The sequence below is a fragment of the Melopsittacus undulatus genome, chromosome 12 (genome assembly GCF_012275295.1).
Source record: "Melopsittacus undulatus isolate bMelUnd1 chromosome 12, bMelUnd1.mat.Z, whole genome shotgun sequence".
In the NCBI taxonomy this organism is placed as follows: domain Eukaryota; kingdom Metazoa; phylum Chordata; class Aves; order Psittaciformes; family Psittaculidae; genus Melopsittacus; species Melopsittacus undulatus.
In genome coordinates, this window is record NC_047538.1 from 20,708,458 (window position 1) to 20,735,306 (window position 26,849).

Below are 26,849 nucleotides of genomic sequence, written 5' to 3' on the forward strand. Positions count from 1 at the left end.
GTGCACGTCTTGCACCCATCCCTGATCTTGGGAACAGAGCTAGAACTTGTCTACAGTTTAAGGCGAGGGATGGAGAAGGGAAAACAGATGTAATGCTTGGCTTTCCTTTCAGATTATCTTCCAGATCACACCTCTGAATGTGACACAATGGCTGATGGTATTGAAAATCTCCCTACCTGTCATTCTGCTGGATGAAACACTTAAATATGTGGCCCGTAACTACCTGGAACCTGGTAAAGATAGTGTGCGGCCTGCCACCAAAGAGTGTTCTTTGTCAGCATGCACCGAAGGAGTTTCCTGGCCGTTTGTGTTCATTACTATGCCCTTGGTTATCTGGCTTTACAGCACAGACACTAACTTTAGTGATATGTTTTGGTCTTGACTGACACGATGACAAGTTTTACATTCAAAGAGAAAAAGTTTAACTTAATTTTTTTATTGTTTAGAGCAACTGTCTATTTCTGCTGAATTTTCACATGAACATATTTGCCGGTGATGGAGGTTTCATAATCTAGATTTTGTTTGTTTGTTTGCTTTTTTCTGACTTCAGTGGGGGCAATATATTCCTCTTTTATACACAGTTCAAGTGTCCATTGACATGTACAGAGAACTAACACTATTTTATGCAAATATTTTTTTGTAGATGAAAGCATGTACAGTGTTCTGTTCAATAGTCTACTCATTGTGTACAAAAAGCAAAACAGGTGATGTTGTTTGAGCCAGCGGACACTATCAAACTAAATTGGCAGCAGATTTTAGGGAATGAATGTGTGTTGTCTTAAAACTAAACAAGCATGTAACTGTTTGTCTTCTGCATGATCATCCAAACTTAAGTTGTCATAAAGTCAGGTTTGCTTCCGAAGCAGAACTCTCTGCACTGGGTAGAGAGTGCTGTGACCTCGGTCAGGATTTCTTCTTGGTTCCCCCCCTCTCCCCTCACTCTTGGTTCTTGACTGTCCTTGTTTACACCACTTTCTGTATGAGGTATGCCTGATCTTGCTCGTGCAGAGAACACCATTCCAGGTGCAGCCTGCGGGGTTCTTCCATCCTCTCCACACACATAGGGTTGGGGTTTTTTTCTAAGATTATTTATTTGTCTATTGTATTTTATTGTAACAGACCTTTTTTTGCCAGTGTTGCCCATTATGCAGGGATAGGGAGGGCTACTTCTGTCTACCTAAATCTAAACCAAGCCTTTTTAACAACCACAATCTGTTTTAATTCAGAAGAGGGGTTAAGTTGGGTTTTAATACTTTATTTACCTGTGTCAGATCCTTTCTTTTTTCTTCCCCCCCATCCCTTTAAGATCACAGCTTTTAATGAGACCTGGAAAAAATAACTTGCACTGCATAGCTAGAAATTGGATTTTCCTACACTTTAGGGCACTAATGATCAGTTGTATACATGGAGTTACTCTGCTGGCCTGTCGTTAGCCTGACGTGAAGTAACAAAGCTCGTGTGTGTGTTTTGTAAAATCTGTAAATAGCACATGACCAAATTGAACATATTGTATAGAACTATTTTTATTTTAATGTGGCACTAACCACCTTCATTATGACGGTAAATGTTAAAGCATGTTCTCAAATTCAGTCCTGTACCAACAACGTGTAAGTCATTAACAGTCCTAACTGTGGTGTTTTTCTCCAATGCCTTCCAACTTTCATCGACTAAAGTGAGTATTTCTTTTCCATTTCACCATGCCAGTGGTGACTTGCTGTAAAATAGCATATGCTGTATACGTGTTGAAGAATAAATAGTAATTTCCTTCATTCCCATGCTGTGTTTTGTCAACCTCTGCTGTGCTACATTATTATCACCACTTTAGACTCTTGTTTTGTGCTCTGAAGCTCAAAAATTACTGATTTCCAAAGGCAAAGGGTTTGCTTTTGGGTTTAGTGTATTTTAGGGTCTTTAGCACCCAGGAGCCTCAGTGCCCCAAGATCTTACAGCTTTTGGTCTTAAGTTTGAGATAATATTGGACAAATCTGTAACTTAAGACGCTGACAGCTGTTAACATATATGTTCAGTGTCCAAAACACTCTGGTACTTGTGGTCAGGTGCTGGTTTACTCCAAAGCTTTTTCCTGCTCTGCAATAGGGGATGCTGCTCTGAGCTGACTGTACCCTTCTTTACTCTCTGCTGTCTGCAGTGCTCAAAGTGCAGGTACTCCTCTTTGCAAAACCAGCTTATTTCCGTGGTCATCTGAAAAGACAAAAGACCAGTCTCAGCTTAACAGGAGAGTCTTTGAGAATCAGACTGGGGTCATTATGTCTTTGTAGAGTAGCAGGTGCTGTGTTATCTTGTGCTGGCTCATCTGCTTGAATAACCACATTCAAACAGCTTTCGGATTCCTCATCGAGGAAAATGATAGTTAAAAGCTATGTTCTGTCTGTGCCAGCTGGAATCCAGTGTGCACAGATAATTCTCTAGGTTTCAGGCTTTCAAATACAGATACTAACCTCAGAATACACCAGCCCTATCTGAAATTCCACTGCATTGTGAATACTCACTGTTTATATAGACTTTGACTTGTTTAAGTTGATGCTGAAGTGACTCAGGAGCTGGACCTGATGATGTAGTAGGTGTGTTGCCAAACTGTAAGCATTTGAATCCTGTTGAACGCCCTCTTTAGTGTGGAAGAAGGTGTCTTTTTAGCACGCTAAGGTTTTGCATACCACAAAGCCGATGGCCAGCACCAGCCATTGCCTGTATGGATAGTAAATGAGCAGTATGAGACTTGTCCCTGTTTCTTGAAACAGAAAATAGTAGGTCATGTACCTATTTTGATCTTAAGGAATTCTAAATCACAAGTATGTGATTTGTTGGAAACTAATGTTAGCAAGTTAGTTCTGTGTGCTCCCAATGTTATTGATGAACATTTTGCAGGGCAGGCAGGTCACAAACTCTTTGAACACTGGTTCTGAGTGAACCTCCAGAGCTTTTTAAAGCCATCTTGTCTTCCAGTCACCATGAAGGATTCTGCTTGTACAGTCCTATCCCTGTGTATGATGCTGAATAATCCTGCTCTAAACCCCCTTTTCCTCTGTCTCTAAGATGCTGAAGAGGAAAATGACTGTTGATGGTAAAATTCAGTCTTCAACTTCTTTATTAGAGCTCTGTGTTGAAGATGAATCTTGCTGCTTGTGTCATGGATTTCTATGTGGACATCTGAGAACTTGCTCATTTCTCGTGTCTTGGGAGTGCTTCCATTAGGATCTTGTGTTCCTTGGAGTTTGCCTTTGAAAGCTCAATGATGGCTGGGTGAATGGAATGACATTCATCCTACAGGCTCCTGAGGTTATGGAAACAGCCAGGTTTTAAAAGGTGCTCCTGAAGAGGCCAAGCACTCATCATCTACCCTTTTTGTCTCTTATTTCTCCCAGTCTTGCTGTCCAAATGTCCTGTAGAAATGGAGCAATAGGGTTCCTCAAGATCAACACTTATTTACCTTGGGTTCAGTGGTAGCTGTTGCTGTGCTTTCAATGTTTCTGCTTTCCAAGTGCTGCCACTACGTACTAAGTCACAGCCTTGTGTGGTCTGGACTGGCCAAATGTTAAGACCTACCATGACCTTCCTCTTAAGCAGTGAAATCAGCATCTGCTGGAAGCTTCCTTATCTGGCATCTTGGAGCTGTGGGTCTGGTCTTAACCCTTCTCAGCTGAGGGAGGTTCCCGTGTGTGCTTCGGGCATGGGAATAGCATGAGGCAGTGCTTCTCAGTTACAGAAACCATAGAAAACCAGTGCAAAGTCAGTAATGCACTGCAAGAAAATGTGTGCACTTAAATGCTGATTCTTAATGGTGTAGATCCTGTAGGTCTTTCCTTAGCTTCAGTCCTTTCATCTGGAGAAGCCAGGAAGGGAGTTCTTGTCCATTTAGGACAAACTGACTCCCCAGCATCTTGAAGCTCTCGCTTAGTTTCCTTGTTCCCTACACATCTCCTTTCCAACCTCCTCACTGTCCTAGGGTTATCTAGGGATGGAAATAGGCAACTCCTATTAATCCTGTGACTGTATCAATGGAAGCACTTATTTAAGCAGAAATAACTCATAAGTTACCCAGGCCTTATCTCTTGACCCATCTTGCAGAAAACAGCTTTATGCTTTCTGTTTCCTTCTGCTCTCATCTCACTGAGCTTTTCCATCTCCACCGTCTTTGGGATTCCTTAATGTCTTCCCATATCACCACTTATTTCCTAGTGTGAGAGGTGTGTAAGGCTAGCATCAATCATGGGATTAATGCTACCTTATGCTAGGAACACCAGGAAGGATACCAGCTTATGCTGGGAAACCAGCAGGGTTTGGTACCAGAGCAGCTCCTCATGAACTCAGTGTTCTGTAGCCTGGTCCAGAGCAAAGAAAAGGGTCAGGCAGCTGCAGGCAGGCACTTCTAGACAGGGGTTTTATCTTTATAGTGCCTCAGGCCCTCTCTGCTTTCAGATGTGATTCAAAGTGCTGTTTGGGAGCTACGCAGCCAGCGGCTCCTTTTTGCTGCTTTCCAAGCAATAAAAATAGTTCATACTTAGTTCCCTAAAGCATTATAGCAAATAAATAAGGATGAAAGAGGCTGCAGGAAAATATATGAGTTTGTCAGAATGCTACCAGGCTTATGTTTGTAGGGAGGCTATTTTAGGGAAGGGCAGAAAGAAAATGAGGTTTTTAATGGGATGATAGAATGCAGTACAGCAGTTCTCTGTCTCTGGTCCAAGAACACAGCCGATGCACAGAATATACCTGCTAAACAGCCTAAAGATGGTTGAATTTGCTGAGATGAAGGGAGGTAAAACTGATCCAAAGCTGTCTGTCTCTTGCACCTGTCTTGTTTACTTTTTTTGCACTTCTAACCATTAACTGTTTCCCTAATCTCTGCTAATTACATCCTTAATTACATTAATATGCATTCCCAAATCTTAGCAGGAGAGCCTAAATTGCATAGTGTTGCAGCAGGGCTTTGAAGAGCCACCATCAAGTTGTAGGCAGAATACTCGTCTCTCCTAGACGCAAGGCTAACCATACGCTGTACTTAAGGGTAAAGTACAGTACTAGCTTTATTACATTGTACTCTACCCTTTGCCTACACATTAATCTGTGTAGTTAATGACTTCTTCAAAGCTTTCCTACTGCTTCCCAGAATAAGCTGCATTACTTGGAAAAGGGACATTGTTAGGTCACTTTGGGGCCAAGCTTGGATATAATGCCTTGAATAGAAACTGCCCTTTAAAGTTCTCAAGAACTTGAGCTCAAACCTTGTAGTATAGAACTCAAAACTTACAAGTAAGTGAGGCTCATCCATTGCCATTGGTCAGGCAGAGAAAGGCAAAAGCTGTCTAAACATGTCTTAATTCTGTTTCACTGAGGTCTTACATAGGAAGCACTGGCTTTGCTGATGCTAAAGGGAGCTCTGCTGCACTCAGCACTGCTGAGCCCTAATCCAGAGTCCTGGGCTTTAAGAACAAAGTAACCTGAGAGTGTCCCTCCAATGCCAGGGCAGCCAGTTATCAAACTTAACATTCTTTCTTCTGTCACTGTTGATCTTAGTCTTGCTTGTATGATGATACTGAGCATTCATCCTTTCATTAACTGATGCCTTTTCTTTCTTTCCTTTTCAGCAATACTGGAGTAATCGCTTCCTAAACAATTTTGCAGCAATGTAAGGTTGTTTTGTTGCGTGCATGTGTTTTTAGCAACACATCTACCAAACCTTCTGCATGTATTGTGTAAAGATTCTTTGCTTTCCCTAAAACAAAACTCATTGTGTTTCTCTGTGGAAGAAATGTGTGGTACCATTAGGACTTCATTATTACAGATGTACAACCGTGCAATATCTAGCATACTGAATGGGAAACTCTGTCTCCAGAGAAGTTTGGGTTCTGTGCTGCATGGAGAAGAGTTGGGTTATCCTTGAACAAGGAATTGTGGAGCTGTCAGCCAATTTTCCCATATTTCTGTATGTAAAATGTCAGTTTATACAATGTACAATATCAAAATAATGCATGCCTTCGATCGTAGCCAAATCTTTCTCTGTATTGTATCATCCCAACCGTACTACTCTAGAACAGCTTATGTACAATGCTATCCTATTTATAAAATCCATTGGGAAATAACTTACAGATGAATGTTAAACCATAAGCCTCCAGTTCAGAACTTTGGCTTTTTCTTTTGATCCTGTGTGCAAATGGACCTCTTTTGCACTGTAATGTAACTTATTTAAATCTAAGGCAGTAAGACAGATGTTGGTGCAATACAAACTATCGTGATGCATTTATCTAAAACAGCAACAACCGACTTTAACCAGTGACCACAGCTGCATGTGCGACCTTTAGAAGCTGTAAATAAGATCAGTTGTCTCTTTCCATGCTGACAGTAAGAAGCATCACACCCGGTTTCATTTGTATCAGGTAAATAAATCTCTTCTACCATACATACTTTGCGTGTTATTTTATGCACTTTGTTTTCTGCAGGTACATTTGTTCATACTTCAGCGCTCTCTTATATTAAGGCCAGGATGACACTCACTATAGCACCAACACCATTGCAATCTTTCCTCCTAGAACTATGCAGATGCCAGCTGCTCTTCCGGCAGTATTGACCTCCTCGCTGGTGTGATTTCCTCTGTCCGGGGGCTTGTGTGTGTGTTTAAGGGACACTGTCAAGTACTTTGATCACTCAATTTTTTTAAACTGCTCCATTGTTTGTAAAATCCCTCTGAGAAACTCAAAATAAACGATTCTTTCCCAACTCCATCTTCACTTTTTTGTCCTTTTCTGTCTTCTAAATTGCCCCAGCATGAAGCAGTTGCTCAATCTCTTCCCCTGTCCGTAGGCAAAAGGAAGATGAACCAAATGTGTTTGCTACAGTGCACACCATGAGTAAGCTACAAGGAGTACTCTTACACTGCTCTTTTCCAAAAGAGGGGCTCTTCTGCCACCTGCTCACAGGGCAGGAGTCTGTAAGTTTCCAAAGGCTATAAACTGAGTTTAGTTTGGAGTAAGAGGCAAGGGAGCCTCTCTAAACACACAACTTCATCCAAGTGCAGTAATGTGCTTTAATGTCAATGTAATGCCTCTTAACCAGCAGCAAACAGCATTATCTAAATGAGGTGACATGTATGAGACCCTTCAACTGCAACAGTGTGACATTTAAAAAGACAAGGGTTGAATTCCATTGTTGAGCTGCCCTAAAGGAAGCTGGAGGATGCGTTTGTGCTTGTGCCCACTTCCTACTATGGTAGTGCTGAGCTCTGCTCCTCACCTCTGGGCTGAGGCTGTCAGAACCGGGTTCAGCACTCAGCTCTTATCTACAACTGCAGCTCTTCCCAATGTTGTATTTATAGCCTGTCATCAGCAACACACCAACAGCACCAGCGAACAGCCCTTGCTGTGCCACCCAAAGGCTGGACCATCCCATTAACACTACAGAGGCACCTGAGCTCAGGGACTAAAGAACTGCTCTGGTATCACCCTTGTCACCTCCAGCTTTGCTTTCATTAGGAAGCAAGAGAGGAAAAGCCAAGGCTGCTCTGTATGCAGGTGGCAGAGTCAACCTTTCCTACAGAGGCAGGCAAGGAGCACTGCTTTACTGCTGCGGAGTGAGACCTTCAGCAGCTCCCAGCAATCAAGCTGCAGCCAGTTCACACCTTCCCAACCAAGGCACGCACCTCCAGTGTACTGTGACTGCAAAGCATGGAGCGTTGTGATCCTGTGCTTGCTGCTGCCCTGCATGGACACCCCTGGCAGAAGTCATGACTTGAATGAGGTTTCTGTTGTCGCTGCCCTTCACCATGACTTGAGCACAACCTTAAGCATGACTTGAGAGTCACCTGCAGCGGGCAAACAAGCTCCCATCACCCCTGAACTCATCAAAGGTGTCTCCTTTCCCTTCCTCGCTGTCTGCAGCCTGGCTGACTCGAGGCTGCGATGCCAACAACGATTCATGGTGGAGCTATTCAGCTTTCCAGGGATTCCTGCCAAATACCTGTCATCTCACCACACTGCTAACAGCACTTCCAGTCCTCTCTGCAGCGGCCGCTTTGCTGTGGACACAGTTCACCTCTGCCTCTAAGTTATGCATACCAAATCCTGTAGCTTTGTAAAACTCTTAAGCCTCTGGTTTATGGGCACTGCCAGCTCCTTGGGACATCCCACTACAGGCTTTATACCTTTAGAGAACTGACAGCACAAGAACCAAGGTGCAGCTGCCAACCCATGAGCACAAACCTGCCATCAGGTGCTGCAGACTTCAGCCTCAACCAGAGAGCACGGACTCATGATGAGCTGCTTCCCAAACCCCACATTACTCATATTCACAGCATCCACACCTCTCACAGATCAAAGTAACAAGAACAGAAGGAAACTGCTGTAGCATCGATTCAATCTCTGCTCTGTCACACAAGGCACCTGCATGTGGCCTATCAGAAACCAAGGCCAAGTTTCCAAAGCACCCAGAACCTGCTTTAACAAGTCCTCCACCTCCCGGAGCTACAGCACCTCCCCAAGCAGCACCAGTGACGTTTCTACCCACATCCCAGCATTGTGTCAACCTGATTTTGCAATAAAGCAGCAAAAAGCTGTATGTGATGTGCCAAAACAGGCCTGGGGAATGAATGTGTGCACCGCACAGCATCAGATCTGCATCAGGACATGCAGTTAAACCAGAGACGTAAACCACTGCTGCTGCCAGTGGTTAGTGGGGAACTCAGAGCCGTCCTGGTGAGACCAGCTCAGTATTTAGCCTTTCCCTACATCTAACCAGGTTCCAGATGCTCCTTAGGGAGATCTCTACAGAACCCAGAAGGGCTTTCATCTGACAGACGTACATTGAAAGACCAACAGCATCCAGCCTTTCACAAAACAGACCTGCTGATGCTCTGATCTTAAATCCTAATGGGATTAAGAGCTCCCCTCACCAGCTGCACAACAGGCTTTGAAGTCTTCACCAAGACACTTCCATCTCGGTGAAAGCCCCACTGGCAGCATCCCACCAAGCTACTCCATCTACCTGTTGCTAACCGTGCAAGGGTAATCCTCACTGGGTTGACACTGGAACCATACTGGGGTTAGGAAGGGGCCAAGTCCTGCTTGCAACAGGCAGCACCTCCCTGCGTGCTGTGGCTGCGCACCCGGCAGTGTGGTCCCTCACACAAGGAATCCCTGTAGCAAGTTGTAAATGTCTCTATACACTACAGCCAGATGATGGACGTGCTTCCTTCAGCTGTGTAAAGCCTTGGAATTTATAGCATGGATGATAAACCATAGCATGAAAGGAGATGAAATCCATCTGTTTCCTAATCACCCTTTCCAGGCAATAGAAACAGCAGGAACAAAAGCAGGAATCTAAGCACAGCACAGGAAGGGTTAAATGCCTTCTGCAGAAACTCAAGTATTTCCAGTGTTACTGGGTGGGAGGTCCTTAGAACATCTCAGAGGCCAAGATTTCCATGAGGGGAGCAAACACTTGACCTTATGGAACCGGCCATGGTTCAGTGTGACATTACCCTCTGCAGAGCAGACACCAAAAGGAGCCACCTCCTCCTTTCCTGCCTACTAAAAGCTGTCCTGGCAAGCTGAGGAAAGGTGAAGTCTGTTTTCAAACCCCATTCCTCCTCATGTAACAGCCAGCGGCAACACCAGAATCCAGTAGCTACTCAGGCTAGTACTGTTCTCTCACAGAAATGCCAAACCTTCTCATGTTAAATAGGTCCCTGTATTCCAGGCCCCTGGGACTACCAGATGGACAGAGACAATTCAATCCATACGAACATACCTTGCTTTCACTACGGACCTCAGTAGGGAAAACAGAAACTGAGGGACCCCATCAAGTTTTACAAGGGATCACAGATTGCAGCTTTAACTGCCTTCCTGATAGACAAACATTTATCTGAGGAGCCATACGGATGCAGCTTACTCAGACCAGCGTAAGCAAGATGTGTGGCCACAGATGCTGCTCTTGCTCTGCTGATGTCATCATGCTGGGAAACTATTTAGTATTCCAAGAGGATGAAGCCAAGTTACCGGCTTCAACTCATCCATACTGCACGTCAAAGAATAACATTATATATTACAGAGTAAACATTAAGAAAAAAGCAGGAACAACAATTCTAGTAGCCAAATAGTTCAGGGAAGGAGCTGGCATCTGAATGGCTTTTACAGCAAAGCCCAGGGCAATGCACCACCTCCCCAGCACAGAGATCAGCCCTTCTGTACTGCCACTTCAACCCGAGCTCTTGGATCAGCTGCCAATGTAAGTAGTTCACTTCTGACAGTCATTAAAGTCTCCCAGCCTGGGTGGTAGATCTGGGGTTTTATATTTGGTTATGGTGTAGTTGTGTACCTTGAAATCACAACAGCAGGCACAGCCTTTGAGAGTTTCATACAGCTGAGATCCAAGGGAGGAAGTAAGAAATGCTCCCTGCTTCCACCCTGGATAGAGTCATTTCCACATCACTGAACTGAAAAGCAAGGAGGGAATATGACCACACAAAGAGAGGCCTAATGAGGAACACAGTTATTTAAAGGAGTAAAACCAAGTCCTAGTTAATCAAACACCTCTCTAAAATCAGCAGCAATAGAAAAGGAAAACCCACCTCAATTAGACAGAAAACATTAATCCTGGCCAGCAGCCCTCAGTTCTGTCTATGAGCTCTGCTTCACCCAAGATCTGGACATCAGAATTGGAAATACTGCCAATATTTCAGGTGTTAGCAGCACATTACAAAGCATGAGCATGCCACTTGCTACAGAGCCTGCATTATTTAGGTCATTCCATGCCACATCTTGAGCACGTGGCTGCTTTGAGGCTCTGGTAAACTCAGTCTTTTAGCTCTCACCCAAATGGATTTGAGGTTTGAAAAAATTCAGTTCCTTTCCATCACTTCTGTATCCTTCCTATGGCAGAGTAGGAAAGAATTCAACCTTACTAATGACACCTTTGATTTAAATTCATGGATTTCAAGCAATCACAGGTGCTTTATCCTTATCCAGCCCAAGACCAGCACTTGCTGACAGGTCAACCCCATACATTACAACCCACATACATTGAGGCTTTCTTGCCTCACCTGTGAATTGCTTCACACTGGGGAGCTCATTCACGACTTGACACAATCTGAACTCCCATTTTTGGCTTTATGATCTCTTCTATGGTGCACAGCACATGATTAAGAGACAGAATGAGGTCAGCTGCTTATTATGAGCTAATTGTTCTATTCCCTGAACTAGAGCACCAGGAACTGGAGGGTGCAAGATCTCTGCAAAACCCAGACATCACATTCTAAACTTAGAATGCTAATGAAGGCTCATTAACAGGCAAGAAGAATCCCCCGTGTATCTATATGATGCACTCAGCATGTATGGCACCTGAAAGATCTGTAGTCACTACTGTACAAGTATCAGCTGCATCACCCCAATACATCAGGTACTTACAGAGGTATCATATGCAGGATACAACTGAACTTCTCACTGCCAATAAGGAGCCAGGTTCTCAGGAAAGAGGCAAGGACACAGCTCTATTCATAGCTGCCTTTAGGTGTCCTTACACATACTGGACTTGTTTGCTATAGCCACACGTAAGCACATTGATGGTTTCTTTACAGCACACTCATCTTGAGGTGCAGCTTCTTGTCTGTTCTAAAAGAAATGATCAGATTATCTACAAAGATACTATAGTGGCTTTAGTAGAACTGTGGTTCCCCAATTTCTTGTTCTATGTGAATGCTTCTGGAAATGCCTAAAGCCAGTGGTGTCACCTGCAATTAATGACCTGTTTAAAGGCATTAGAATAGAATGGCCCAGCAGGTTGCAAAATGCAGACCACATACCTCATATATTTCTCTCATAAAAGTTGAATATCATAGAATCATAGAAGTATGTCCTTTCTTTAGTTTAGTGACATCAAGAACTCCACTCTTTCATCCACAACAGAGGTTTGGGATGCATCTATAAAGCTGATGAAGCTACCCAGCTTCCAGATGCAGAACACAATCTGACGAGTGCTCAAATTTGAGGAGAAAACAGAGATACATGTGTATTTCTTTCTGTTATGAAAGACAAGCAATGAGCTGGTATCACTGCAGCACAGAGCAACAGCAAGAACAGACTCTTCACAAGAAGAACCCACCAGCATGCAATTAGTAAAATGTTTGCTGACTGAAACGCAGCCTTTTGGTGTATTTGTTTAAGGGAAGAGCAGTAACAGCTCCTGCCAAGGCACTCACCACCATGGCAGCAGCACACGCTTTCCTCTTCTTCCCATATAGTCTTCAAATAACCATAATTCTATTTGATATTCTGGAAAGCCTAAAGCCCACAAAATTCCAAGAGAGAACAAATACCCAGCTCTTTTCTTGTTTTAAATGGATAAACTATTAGATTCCTGCTTTGTAAGATGTGACACTGAAGTATTTCCAAACCAGGCTATAATAGAAGTAATCTGCCTATTCTTTTGGTTGTACATTTTCCTAACTGATACAACACACTTCACAGAGGGAGAGATTTTGCCCTTATCTGCAGTATACACCTACAAGTAGGGAGAAGGGTGGTTTTCCCCTTTTATTTCACCTGATATTCAAAACTACTTCTTAGCTTCATAAAGAGTCTGTGTGCTCCAGCATACCTGTGCTAACAGAATAAATACAAAAGGAATTCAATTGCCAATATGAAGATAAAAATACCTGGTTTAGTAAAAAGGAAGGAAATCAGAACTTTAAGAGAAATAAGAAGCAATCCCTCCTCCCACACATCAACCCCACAAAACCAAACCAGTTTCTAAGTTACACAAAGCAGCTTGCCCTGGAAATGCTGATGTTGAGAATCTGTGTATGAAGCAACCTGGCTTCAAAAGGTGAGAGAAAACACAATTCCAGTATCACCTGACAGAAACACAAAGTACATGAAGGTGGAAAAACAAGACAATATGTGTATTTGCATAACTTAACATTTCTACAGTAACGCAAGCAAAGAGGGATGAACTCTTTTTATATGGTTTTAAACGTCAGTGCTGTACACAGAATGTGAAGTGCTTTGAGTCACTGCTCTAAAACCTTTTAGTGGCATCCTGAAATAACACTGCGTTCCAAACTAAACGTTCATCTTGAGACTGGAAGTGATTACAGGGTTTAGTAAAGACTGAGGAAGCAACTGTGATTCTCCAACACTGGGTCAATGCTGTACACACAGAAATCGGTCAGCTACAAAAGTGTCCTGGAAGTCCAAGTTTCCGAGTGCTCCGAACTCTTCCTGAGCAGCACGTGTAATGCCCTACAAACAGACAAGTTAATTCAAACACAGCAAAAGTGCTGCTTTCAGTGACACCCAAGCAGCTCCTCCAGGCTGCAACAGGAGCATCAGCCCAAATGGAAGCACACAAACAAGAGTAAGACCTTTTCCACAAAGGAGTACAAACCACTGTATTTACAAACTGATCAAGCACAAACAGCCCTGCCCAGAATTCAGATGCTGTTTTCATCAGGCTTATGACACACTTCAGATTCTAATGCTTTGGGTTTTAGCAGGCATTTTTTGAAATGAAAGTTGCAAATAACCTCCAATTCAGTCAGTCCCTTACACTTAATAAATATGAAGCATCAAGAATCTTCATGGTACTGAGATGCATAGAACTGTTAAATGGTTCCAGAGTCTTGTAAGAAAAGAACTAAAGTCCTTTGTTACTGCAAAAAAATATCGTTTCTGTTCTTCAAGGAAAAATGGCCCTGGTGGTGTGGTCAAGTGCCAAGACCAGCAGGGGGCTGAGGCCATTACTGCATGCCAAACCACTGCTCTTGATCTGCCCACTGTGCTGCTTCACTGTCACTGCCTTCCAAGTCCCCCTCTTCTCCACTTCCCTCCATATCATCCACATCTTCTTCCTGGGTTGCATCTGTTGGACTTTCCTCTTTCTCCATTTTCTGCATTCCTTCCAGTGACTTCTGATCATTTGGATCCAAACTGAGGAGAGTAAGAAAAAGAAAAGAACTGTCCTAAATCTTTTATTTCCCTCTTTAGTTATGACCTTATTAACAAACCTCATCTTCTTGTCTGCACTTCCTGTTTAACACCATCAAGAAGTCTATTTTAGTAGATGATGCAGCTTCACCTCCAGCTGACTCTAACACTGAGTGTTAAGTCTTTATATAAACCAGTTTTGATCCCCAAGAACGTGCTTATCCAAACATCACACTCCTCCAGGAAACTTCATCAACTCTTCCAGATAATACTAATTATAAAGTAACATAAAAGCAGGAAAGATTTAAATTGCTGTAAGTACCTATGTGCAAGTGAAAAGCAGCTGACCCATTTAAGCTATGTAAATTTGTAGTTGACATAATAGGCTACATTTAAAGCAAATATAACTTGTTGAAATCAAAGCATAGTAACAGTTAATATGGCAACGCCATCAAAAAACATTTTGGTTATGCTTAATTAAATCACACTATTTAAATTTACTTAATTGCTCATTTTTTATATAGTGCCTGAAAGGAATGGACTGACTATATAGTAATTCATAGCCATAAATGCCTTAATCCTTCAGTTGATCAAGGAATTACATGTCTAAGGGCATATTCAGCATTAATACGGTCCCTAAAGTTTGTACATCTCACTTCAAAGCTTTATGACCAACTAAGTCACGAATGGGATGTCATTTGTAGGGTTTTAAGGGAGAATGATCTAGAAGTACCTCTGATGCAGATCCTAATCTATTAGTGGCTCAAACTTTTACTTAGTCAATTACTGGTTCTTATAAACATACTGCAATCTCAGTCTCTGCTTTACCTTAGGGCAATACTGTACTGGTCCATTGCTTCCTGGTACTCATTGACAGCTACAAGAAAGTCTCCCAGTATTCGGTGCAGAACACAGTCACTCTGGTTAGCCAGTGCATTCCTCAGCAAAGCAATTCCATCTTCGTATTTCTGTTCTCTACCTGTTTATAGGCAAAACTACAGCTTTAATTAATAGTTTAGATACAAGTATATAAAGTCAGAGTGTACAGAGCAACGGCAACAATACACTTCTTGCAAGATTAACTCTAAACAATGACTTTTTGTTGCAGTAATGGCTACATTCCCCATTAGAGACACTCTGGAATCAGCACATTTTGTCTGTAATTGTTTTAAGTGCTGGTGTAATATAAGCTGCTAGATGCAATTAATTCCTGTGATTTTTCCTTCAGGATAGAACTGATAAATCCCTGGGCTGTAACATCACATCACTTTATTGATGGGATTCTTCACACCAATAAAGCTGCAGAACACTCTTCTGTGTAAAGCATCATGCTTTGAATAAACTGACATGGAAAAACCCAAAGGAACTTACTAAGAAGTTCTGCTTTCTTTACCACAGCTTTAATGTAATCAGGTCTTTGTGTCAGTGCTTTGTCCAGTAATGTCTTGGCTTTCTCCTGTGTGACTGGGTCCTCGAGACAGACTGTTGCCAACAGAGTGAGTGTCTGGGCATTTGCTCCTAGGGTTTTATACACGTTATTTGCCATAACCATGGCTTCCCGGATACTGTTGGATGCCAGGTAACATTCAATGAGACCTGATGAGATGAAAAGGAAGCATTTCAGGTTTTGAGTTCACACTACAGACACTCACCCCTCCTCAATTATTTGCACTTAGAAGCATTCAAGACTTCAAACACCTGACACTCCAATAGGCAAATACAAACTGCAATGGAGAAAGCAACTCTACATTTTAACATGTCCATTCTATACATAATTGACTTTATCACTTTATTTATAGATAGATACTAAAAAAAGAAGCATAAATACACCTAATCTTTTCCTCCACTTCCAGTACAGAGATGTGAATACTTCAGCTGGGCTCCTCAGAACTATTTACTTGAAGTTGCTGTAAATATGACAAAATGAAGCTCCCAGTGGAACTAATGATACAGTTAACATCATCATCCCAAAGGGATCTGCTCAGAACACCCAAGTCTGTTTATATCCAGATTAAACAAAGAGAAGAACTGTCTATTCTCGTCTAACCATCAGCATGACACCAAACCAATAGTGAATGTGTGAGCAGCTTCACTTCACTCACCTTCATAGCAATCCAGCCTGCAAGGTGCAAGACGTATTGCTTCACGGAAGTGTATAATTGCTTCCTGGACTCGGCCCATGTTCCTAAGAGCAGCTCCTTTCAGCAGGAGAGCTTGAACACTGTTACTATTCAGCTGGATAGCTTTGGCTCCTAAGTATAAGGCACGAGAGTATCGTTTACTGTAGAAACTATGACACCTATGGAAAGACAAGAGGGGTTGTAAACATGTGCTGGCTGTGGTGCCTGTGCACATTCATAGAGGTTTAAAAGAAGAAAAACAAAGGCAATTACAGGCAACTATTGAACTTCTTGCATTTGAAGGTAAGAATACATGTTCAGGGGAAAATAAGTGAACTTTAGGAGCTTAGAAAAAAAGCAGTATGAATATTAACTGCTACAGCTATTTAATATATCATTAGTGCACAGATGTGCTAACTCTAATAGGTTTAAACATACAGAAAACAACCAAAATAGGTATTTATGGATAGTTAAGTCAGCCAAAGAACAGGATAGGAAAGCACCTTGTGAACAAAAAAGCCTGAATCCACTGTATCGACTGCAATCCACCAATCAACCATGCAATCAACCAAAATTTGCATGCAGCAAATCAAGAGTTGAGATAAGAAAGGCAAGAAAAGAACTTACCCTGATACCACCCAGGGTTCTGCATGCTGATCAGATATATTGAAGAGACGGCAGCCTAAGTTCTCCACATCCTCTAATCGACCTTCACGTGCCAATAAGTAACCATACACATCCATTCCTAAAGGGAAACGTTTCAAGATCCAGCAGCAAGAAATGGAAAGTTCATTCACACCAAGAAAAAACAAAACCAAACCCATGAACATCTACTTTAAACTGTATCTCTACCAGGAATGGTTCCAGATACAGAGCTTCTGAATTGAAAGGCAGGTACAAGCAGATACAACATTCCCCTGCATGTTTGATTGCATGTAGCTGCTACTCTAATGTTACTCATCAGATCACTACATTATGTACATGTTCTTTTAGGACTCACCTTTTATTAGGTAAGGATCCAGCATTTGTGCTTGTTCAAATTTTAGAATAGAGTTTTTATTATCTCCAGCTCTGAAATACAGGTCTGCCAAGCTCCCCAGTAAGTCCACATTATCCCTCAGCAATGACTTCTTCTCTAAAGAGCTTTAAGAGAAAGAAATGCTGTTATTAATGCCATTTTAAATACAATTATATATAAATATTAATACATTATCTGACTGCATCATGCTCTTGGAACTCTTACCAAATGGTATTTATTGCTCTTGTGTTGTCTCCAGTATGCACAAAAGCATATGCCTTGATCCACACGGAAAGCCAATCCAAGTTAGGAATACTCTGAATCACGTTGATGGTCATAGAGGCCACTTCAGCACCTTTCACTGACAGTGAGAGCAAGCCTGTGCAGGAGTGTATAGACATCAATTTCAGCCATTATAAAGTGCTTTTAATACAAATTAATTGTCTGCAGACCAGAAACTCCATCCCTTGACAAATATAAACAAGCAGCTTAACACTGATTTTATAACAAGCATGATGTAAGCATTATATATTACATGCAACTGTAAGACAGTTACCTACTCCCAAGCATAATTCAAATTATAATAGTGTTTAATACTGAAATCCCAACAGTTGCAGACACCCACCTAGTATGGCATCAAGTGCTAACGGGCACTGCCTCAGTACTTCCTTGTAGCTCGTAACAGATGAGCGTTCTTGACCTGCTTTCTTGTATAGATTTGCCAACATCATATTGATCTATAAGCAAGAGAAATATAAGTAGAGTCAAATACAAGAAAGGAGAAATCCTCACAACTTTGTCTTTAAGTGTGCCTCCCTCCCTCCTCTTCTGGGCAAAAGACAAGATTACCTGCTCTTCTTCTTATCCTATAACTTACCACATAGTACATAATGAAAGTAAATGCTCCTTTCTGAGTCCAAGGATAAAATTTACATTATTTTGTATTTGCATAGCACATCTTGAAATCTCAACATCTTTCTCAAGATATACTGAGCAAGGACTTGTGACCAGCCTGCCAGAACTGACCTTTGGGGTCCTCTGTCTGGAAGGAATTCCATCAAGAATAGCAATGGCATCTTTATCCTGCTTCAGCATTGTGTAACATTCAGCCATTTTATATTTCACTTCAATTTCTGATGGTAAACACTGAAATAAAAGGGAAAGATTGAAGTACAATGTTGCTTTAGTCAGGCAAAAGATGTGAACACAGCTTCCTCATTAAATGCTTATACTATGTTGCACAAATCTAGTGCAAGAAAGGGAATGATGCTAGTACGAGCCTACCACTGGCTCATACTGCTCCTGTCTTACAATGAAAAACATGAACTACACACACAAAAACCATCTCATGTTTGAGACCATATTAAGTTTGGCATTAGAAAACACCACGATAGTGGGTTTGGAACAAGTTAGCTTTAAATGTCACGTTTATTAGACATAAATCCACAACCTAAGGTAATTCAGACCTGTAGATGTGGTGCTTAGGGACAGGGTTTAGTGGTAGACTTGGCAGTGTCAGGTTAATGGTTGGACTTGATGATCTTCAGGGTCTTTTCCACCCAAAAGGATCCTATGATTACCGAGTCAGACACATTCATGTAGGCAGCACATAGGTCAGTTTGTAAATACCTGGCTCTGGGGAGTTGTTGCAGCATTCCCAGTTGAAGGTCTTACTTTTGAAGTTTTACTTAATGCTTTTTTCTGCTGCAAGGCCATCGTATACTTACTTACAGCATTCCTATATTCCTTATCATGGAAGAGAGAGTCTGCATGATACACCAGGAGCTGGTATTTCTGAGATGGTGAAAACAGCTCCCTAGAAGAAAGGCAAACAGAAAGGCTGAGATCAGCTGCTGCAGGAGAACCAGAACCTTACAGAACCAAAGCAGTCGGAGTTCTGGCTTCACCTTCCAACTGTTGCTGCTTCTTTACTACACGGAAAGACCCTCGAGTATCTCCTCATAAAGGGATTATCTCACCGATTCACTTTATCTCTATACAAACAAAGGTAAAAGCCGCCCCTGACACCTCATCAGCAACAACACCTTATGGTTAGCTGCTTGGCCACTGCTTTGATAAGGGAGCAGCCCCATCCTCCCCATAACAAACCACATTAAAGCACGTTTTGTCTGGATAGACTCAAAACTCAACCCCGCTCCTTGTGCTGCTGTCCTCATCCTAATCCCTATGCTCCCACATTTTACACACCCCCTTTACAACTCTCCCAGTCTGTTTGCAGAAGGGTTCGGGTTTCAGAATGGGATTTGGGCTTCAATTAGGGCCTCAACCCCATTCAAAATGGTAAATTGCACCTTACGGAAAGGTCCTGACAAATAACGGGAATTGAATCAAGGTAACGGCTGTGACCACTGGAAGGAGAGAACTGCTGCAGCAGTAAGACATTCCTGCTGTCACACGCACCCTGACGGGTACGGGCCCTGCTGCTCCTCCGGAGCACCGGGAACGGCCGGGAGCTTGCCCGGCACCAGAAACAGCTCTAACATCAAACCTGCTTCCATCCCTGGCAGTGCTCAAGGCCAGGCCGGACACAGAGGCTGGGAGCAGGGTCCCTGCCCATGGAGCTGGAGGAGCTCTGAGATCCAACCCAACCCCGTCTATGGCTCCATGCCCCCTGCCCGTGCTCGGTCCCGCCCGGCCGCTCCTGCAGCCCCACCGGCCCCACGGGAGGCCCACTCACGGGTTGTTGCCGCTCATGGTGAGGAGCAGGCCGCTGAGCAGCCGCACGTTGGAGTGGAGCCCGGCGGACGCCATCTCCCGTACATGCTCCACCACACTCATGCTGACCGGACACACCGACCGGGACCGCCGGTACCGAGCACTCCAAAATGGCGCCGCCCAGGGGGCCTCGCCCGCCGCCGCCGCCTGCAGGGGCCCGCGACGCTGCCGGACGCGGTCTGACAGGCGCACGGAAGGCAGCCCCGGGAGGCTCTGCGCCTGCGCAGTAGCGGGGCGGGCAGAGGGGTGTGAGGGGAGCTGTGGGGCCACGCACAAAGCGGGAGGAGCTGTTGTCCTGTGTGGTTATATGGCACAGACATCGCCTGTGTGGGTACGGTTAGTTGGGTTTGGTCCATTTTTCCTCTTACAGTGTTATGTGTTGGCTGCGGCATGTAAATGTGACTGAGGCCTGAGACACAACAAAGCTCCTGCCTTTAAAAACAGGTAACTGAGGAGAAAGACTGGTCAAAATGTAGATTTCTTTCGGGATACAGCTAGGGGAAACGCCTTACTAGGGCCACTGTTAGCTACAAGGCATAGACTGAAAGGAAGGGTGAATCATAAACTATTTTTTCCTCTTTATTACAAAAAGAATGTAAAATATGGCTATATTATATATTACATATATGTAACTGTTACAGCAAATCAAATCAGTGGGAGCTTTCAGTTTGAGCATACTGTCAGTGCTGTCTGGAGGGCAGGACACCTCTCAACAGGTCAACATGCCAAGCAGCAAAAGTGTATTGGTGCTCTATGGTGACAGTGGAACACATATTGCCACAATGGAAAGAGACAACTGAATAAACCAAACTTGGATTGGAATCATCTGACTGATCGGAACAGTTGTGGCTCTTTCCACTATTGTGTGATGGTTGTGCTTGAATCTGCACCACAAAGGGAGCCTCAGAGTATGCTACAGCATAATTACATATGTATTATCTGTGTGTGTTACCCTTTGAAGGCATTTTAGTACCAAGGAGCACTGCTCTGTGAAGGCAGACCTGCTCAATAACCACAAACTATAGCCCTGTACTAACTCCATTTTCAGTGGGAATGATTCACTCCACCTGATTAGCATTACACAATAATGATGGTCTTTTCCCCAAAACCACCCAGCTCTGATTTCGTCAAAGGCCATCCATAAGGCTTAAAGCAGTTACCACATTAATTACAAGCCAAGTTTATTGAAAACAAGGTAAAAACCACTGCACTCGACAACACAGCGTGAGAAGCGTGTTTTCCGTGGACATACAGTACTGAGACTCCAGCCAGCAGAGCAATCCCACAGCTCCCCCTGCCCCACAGGCAAGCCCATTTCTTCTCTTAAATACAAGCCCCATTTTAAATGCCAGCTGCAGTCACTGATAATGAAGCAGCTTGGATCTGAAACAGCATGTTAGAAATCACTTATTAAGCACCAGCTTAATAGTATTTGCTTATTCAAGTTATCTTTTTGTTCCCTCTAAGCCCTCATTGACTGGTTTGTGGTGGGGTTTTGTTTTTTTCTTCATAAGCACTTAATTCTTCCTTGGTACAAAATGTATCCAAAACAAAGGCAAAATACCTAAACACCTTGCTGTGACAATGTTTAATGTTGTTGCTACTTTGCCTCTTCACTGCCCAGGACCTGACAGACTCTTGTTCATGAACTGTCTCTTCACAAAGCAGATCCACCACTGCGGAAGGAAGCACAAAGTCAGACAATACCCCAAAGTGCTTTCCAGGTGATAAAAGAATGGACTTAAAAGTATTCAACCTCTGACAAGCAAAAAATGTTAAGGCTCCAATTTTGCACATAGGGTTTTCCACACTGGTTTCTACTGGAACTTAGGTGAACGAGAGGACAGGAATAGACTCGATGAAAATATAATGCAGGGGGTTGGAACTAGATTATCTTTAAGGTCCCTTTCAACCCAAACCATTCTATGATTCAATAATATAGAATATTATATATAGAACATGTATCTGTAATATATATAACATATAATATGTAATATATATAGAATATATATCACAGAATATACGGCTCTGAATTAAAGCAGGGCATTCTACTTTATCTTACTTCTATTAATTTTGCTATTCCAATATAATTATGAAGGGATGCATCAGAAAGCTATGCCTCTGAAGCTAAATTAGTCCAAATAATTTCAATACTAAATGCAGTCACATTTGCACATGAAACATGAACAGTCAGGAGGACATTCATTCATTGATTAGCTATTTGTTTTTAATCTGGATATGAGACAAAAGGGTCTGCTTCAAAGAAGCTTTCAAATCAGAACTGCCTGGAAGATGAAGAGCATCATTCCTGCCTGTGGATTTCCATTTGAAAACCTTGCCAAGAGCAGATGTGCAATACTTTGAAGAGTCAAACCAGACACCACTTATTACTGCTCTGCATTTTAAAGTAACCCAAATTGGCATTCACTGTCTTGCTGCATTACAGACTACATTCATTGATAACTTGCAGCCTGCTATTTCACTAGCCTTGTAAAAGCCAGGAAGCTTGTGCCAAAGTTATCAACACCTGATCCCTCCCCCATCATCTCACTTCCCTCCACAGCAAACCTCTTATTAGATCTGTGATGATCACATTAAACTCTTACCTTACTGGGCTTGTCACTCTGAGGATCAAATACTTTCTCACAAAGGCGAAGACCAGTTTCTTGCCTCAGCTGCTGCAGGTAGGCCCTCATCACCTCTGAAACACAGCACAGGAAAAAACAGTGGAAACTGAGGCAGCACCGAGTCAGACTGAACTGAACAGAACAAAAAGAGCCATCACTGCTTACAGCAGAAAGTGAGTTTCACATCTGTAGGTACTCATCAGCTGGCTGAGTTGGTTTGCTCAATTTACAGCCATACTTGGGATTTTTATAGTATTTCTATTTTAAGGATCATACAAACTCTTTTCTTCTCTCAGTTACCTTTGCTCACTGTGGGCTTCCTATTCTGCCAGTGCAGCAGTTGGCTTGGGCTCCATTACATGGTTTATCTAGTGATTAATGCTGATACAAAAGGCAGACTCAGATCCCTATTCTGTCAGATCTATGGGTCCCAGGGAACCACTGCCCCCTGAGGTCAGAAAATCCAGCTCTGCTCCTCTCACAAGACAGAACTGCAGATTTAGAACATTCAGTTTTAACAGCAATATTTCTTATTGCAGTCACAGAAATGCAGCTGGTAAAGTAAGAGCCCAAGGAAGCCTTTGGGGATGCTGGATTAGCCTTACCTTCCTCCTGCTTGTTGGCAGGTTTGGCGTAGATGGCATTAAGTGGAAAGCCAGGCTCCCCGGGGATTGGGAAGTTAGTGATTCCCAGTGTGTACATCTCTTTCTCTCCTTGGCCTTTGGAGTTACACTGGAAGAACCGAGCAAACAAGGGATTAACAGTTACAAACAACAGCTGACGTAGTGATAGAACTGTCTATTTTATCTGTAACACATAAAAACTCTTCAGAAAGAACACAATGTTTCTTTGGAGATCCACAAACCTGGAGAATCAGTGGCTCTGACAATAGGGAGTGGGGTCAATGGGATTATTTCTGCCACTGGGAAGAGAATATCAGCAAATCCTTTCCCAGCTATCCCCAGAACAGACTCAGTTTTCCTCCTGCACAGAAATTCACTTTTCTTACCTTTTGCAGCTTTTTCAAGCACTCAGAAATGTAGAGGGTTACATAGATCAGTGTTCTGTCAGCCTCGTTCTGCAAAGCAAGAGCAAGCAACAGGAATGAGTTTAAGCCATTCTGGCCTACAATTTCCCCATGAGAGGGAAATGCAATTCATGGCATTTACCCAGCTTTTAATTAAGTGGGAGGAAGGGAATTTATTGTTATCTAGTAGAACTATTTCATTGAAAATAAACATATTCACAGCACTAACCCATCAAAGAACATCCATATGCAAAGTATCTTTAAGAATTACCTTAATTTCATAGTTTTTGAAGAAAACGTTAGCTTTGAAGTAGTAGATGGCTTCATCTATAATATCTGTGTCCTTAGCTAGCAAAAAACAAATACAGAGTTAATGCACTGTTACAGTACGTTTGGTCATAACTTTTACACACTGAAATACATAAATAAGGATTATTACAAAAGCAAAACCTTGGTATTCACAAAAAGCAGAAGCCAGAAAGCAGTTGTTGGTGTGCGAAACAGCAGTGAGCTCAAACTGTTAACACTTAAGGGTCCTTGTCTTAGCAGGACCTTGAACTCCTTTCTTCTCCCCCCCACCCCCTGCTATGATTTCTCACTTCACAAATGGCAGGATTTCAGCAGCTCCCCACTTTTCTACCAGTGGAATAACTCACCAGCACTTTAACAGTGTAAAAGTCTTCACAGGACACAAAAATGGTTTTGGAAAAAGATCACATAAATTTCATTATCCTCTTCAAAACAAAAGGTGAGGAGCAGAACACAGTTCTGGATGCCAACCACCGACTGCTTAAATTCAGTATTTCCTTTATATTTCCCAAACTGAACCACCACGTTACTAGGGACTAGCTACTTAATGTGCTGAAGGGGAATCCTGACCAGGCTGCCTTTGGACCCTGTTGGGATGCCTGTAACTTCATCTCAATTTTACCCTGAAGTGCTGTCTAACCTACTCCCTGCCCTTCAGAGCAGCCGAGTGTCTTCAGCCACAGACCCAAAGCACAAGTTCTCTGTAGCTAAACCTCCACTTCCTCTGACAGCAGAGGGTTCACACCACCACATCCTCAAAACTTACGAGCACAAGAGGAAGCAGGAGAATAGTAACCATAGGCTTTAATTACTGAAGCAACTGATTTAGCTGGAGTGTATTTCTCTGTGCATAACTGTTTTCTATGATTTGAACAACTTAAGTATTTGAAAACTTCCTTCTCTATAAAGTGCAGCTTATAGAAATATAAACTGGAAATAGCATTTAATTTCCAACCAACCTGAGGCTCTTCTCACCGCTCTTACTAGTGCTGGCTTGGAGCAAACTGAGAGATGATGATGAGCTATACACAGGCAGTGATTCAGAGATAAACTTACTTTCCCGAGGTGCTGGGCCTTTGAACTGGCTTCTGATGGGTAACAGTGCCATGTTCCCAACTAGCTTGGTGTCTGAGTCCATTAAAGTGGAGTGGTAAGCCTAGAGATGGGGGGAACAGATGGTTATTAACGCTGGTGAAAATAGACATTTCCATGTCTGATCATGTGTCCCCTGTGTCTTCCTCAAGCAGGAGTCAGTCTGGTTTGTTAGTGATGCTTCCAGTATTTTTCCCTTGCACAAACATCTGTGTTCTCTTTAGGCCCAGATCTCAGTGCCATTCTGGTGAGGACCATGGAAGCATCATCACTGGTACCATTTCTGATCACAGTGGAGGGAGACAGGATAAAACAGGTACGGGGAGGCTGCCGGACTCCATTCTGCACAGCACCAAGGGAGCAGCAGCCCTGTTCTCCTGCTCAGCTATGGGGCCATGTATAGTTCATTGAAAGTCAGTTGGCCATTAAATACGACTGTATTTTATTCGCATGTCTAGCTAATAATATTAGATAATAATACATAAAGCAAGGCTTAACATGTACCCACAGAGCCAAAAAATAGACCCTTCTGTGGAAATAAAAGACTAAACCTTTTCTGGATGTGACAGATTCTCCCTGGAAAACCGATTTTTAACCACCGATGAATCCAGTTTTATGCCCTTTCCAAGCATTCCCACCGAGAAGCCTTCACCTCCTCACAGCCTATGTTTTGTGGGGGAAGAAGGGGGATGCAGCCAGGAGCATGAGTGTGTAAGCAGCATCCCCTAGCAGAAAGAAGGGGTGTGAGCAACACTAGAGCACAGCACTGCTTTTACCACCCTCTTCCTGGCTGCAGCCGGGGGATCCCTGGCAATAGGAGGAAGAGGAGGGCGTTGCCCTTGCAGCAGCCTCCCATAAGCAGCAATTCCCCTCTTTCATTGGGATTCCTATTAGCCCCTTTGGCCCCCCAGCAGCTGCCCAAGGCCGGCAGAGCCCCTGTCCCAGCCTCGGGTGGGGGGATCGCTCTCACCCCCCCCGCCCGGCCCGGCCCCACCGCCCTGGCCGCTGCCCTCCCCTCTCCCCGCCGCACAGGCAGGTTAAGCGCCGGGTGCGAAGCCCCCTCACCGGCATCTCGAAGGGCAGGACGCAGGCCAACGGGGCCGGGCAAGGGGAAAGGCAGAGAGGAGCTGGCACCAAAGCTTCCTCGTCTGCCTGCGCTGCAGGAAATGAGGCAGCAGAGGCGGTGCGAGGAGGGGAAGCCGGAGCAGAGGCCTGCGGAGTGTACCGCCCCGAGAGGGAACGCTGCTGTGAGAGCACTGCTAGCATGGGGAAGGTGCTTGGAAGCACACCCAGAGGGGGACTTAGTGGTTTTGCGTTCCCCGTGGAATTTCCCCCTTCCCTCTGCCTTTGCTGTGGCAAGCACTACAAGTAACCCCCCCTTAACCTTCCCCATGTCACACTTCCCCAGCCACCCTAGCATCTTCCTTCTTGCTGGAAGAGGTGAGCTCCTGTCCCCGGTAAGGGTCAGTGCTTGACCAGAGTGCAGGAGAGGATGCTTTGCTTGCAGCTGGTTTTCTCTCCTGTGCATTTGCAGCACTCCTGGGCATTGCGTGCTCTGCCTAACATGCAACAGCCAGAGCCAGCTGCTGGGCACTCGGTGTAAGGAAGCACAGAGTGGGGCCAAACATACTGCATTTGGTGGGATGCACACTCCTGTTACTATCAAGCCATAAGGTCCTGTATGACCCAGTATGCTGAATTTGTCCCCAATGATTCATGGCATGATTCGGGAAGAAAAGCTTGGGAGATTTGGAAGTGCATCAAAGTAATCTAACTGCAGGGCTGGGGTTTGTCCTTTTGACATGTCACAGGCATCACTTGTCTTGAGGAAGAACCAGTCTGGAGGTGAGGGAAGCCAGCAAAGGTTTCCCAAAGTTTGCATGTTTTAATTCAGCCACATTTGGTCCTGCCATGAGTGATCTGATGAGCCTTTGAAGAGCTGATGTTTTTCCACAGCTCTTCTTGGTGACTGCAATGGCTATCTTGAAA

At 43.5% G+C, this 26,849-nt stretch overlaps 3 protein-coding genes across 4 annotated transcripts in view; 1 reads left to right on the forward strand and 2 right to left on the reverse strand.

The window, feature by feature from the left end:
• ATP2A2 (ATPase sarcoplasmic/endoplasmic reticulum Ca2+ transporting 2) overlaps positions 1 to 1,771 on the forward strand; it is a 39,729-nt gene extending 37,958 nt beyond the window's left edge. The window contains exon 20 of the mRNA XM_005145135.3: positions 113 to 1,771. Within this exon, the coding sequence (XP_005145192.1) occupies positions 113 to 382 (270 nt within the window). The 3' untranslated portion in view covers positions 383 to 1,771. The remainder of the gene's footprint in view (positions 1 to 112) is intronic.
• An 11,115-nt stretch (positions 1,772 to 12,886) lies between these two features.
• ANAPC7 (anaphase promoting complex subunit 7) lies at positions 12,887 to 19,956 on the reverse strand. Of its 2 annotated transcripts, XM_005145134.4 has the most exons (11): positions 19,768 to 19,956; positions 18,699 to 18,885; positions 18,096 to 18,215; positions 17,695 to 17,806; positions 17,295 to 17,448; positions 17,052 to 17,194; positions 16,679 to 16,796; positions 16,034 to 16,230; positions 15,303 to 15,527; positions 14,760 to 14,910; positions 12,887 to 13,934 (listed from the first exon to the last, which is right to left on the reverse strand). In XM_005145134.4, the coding sequence occupies exons 1-11, from the start codon at positions 19,866 to 19,868 to the stop codon at positions 13,745 to 13,747; spliced, it is 1,698 nt and encodes a 565-aa protein (XP_005145191.1). In that variant the 5' UTR covers positions 19,869 to 19,956; the 3' UTR covers positions 12,887 to 13,744. The 2 variants fall into 2 exon arrangements, with proteins under 2 accessions (XP_005145191.1, XP_033924475.1); XM_034068584.1 differs by lacking the exon at positions 19,768 to 19,956 and having other exon boundaries at positions 18,797 to 18,885.
• Positions 19,957 to 20,961: 1,005 nt separating this feature from the next.
• Positions 20,962 to 26,025, reverse strand: ARPC3 (actin related protein 2/3 complex subunit 3). The gene is made up of 7 exons (XM_005145133.4): positions 25,926 to 26,025; positions 24,825 to 24,924; positions 23,731 to 23,807; positions 23,442 to 23,510; positions 23,038 to 23,164; positions 22,412 to 22,506; positions 20,962 to 21,481 (listed from the first exon to the last, which is right to left on the reverse strand). The coding sequence occupies exons 1-7, from the start codon at positions 25,929 to 25,931 to the stop codon at positions 21,419 to 21,421; spliced, it is 537 nt and encodes a 178-aa protein (XP_005145190.1). The 5' UTR covers positions 25,932 to 26,025; the 3' UTR covers positions 20,962 to 21,418.
• Between the last annotated feature and the right edge of the window lie 824 nt (positions 26,026 to 26,849).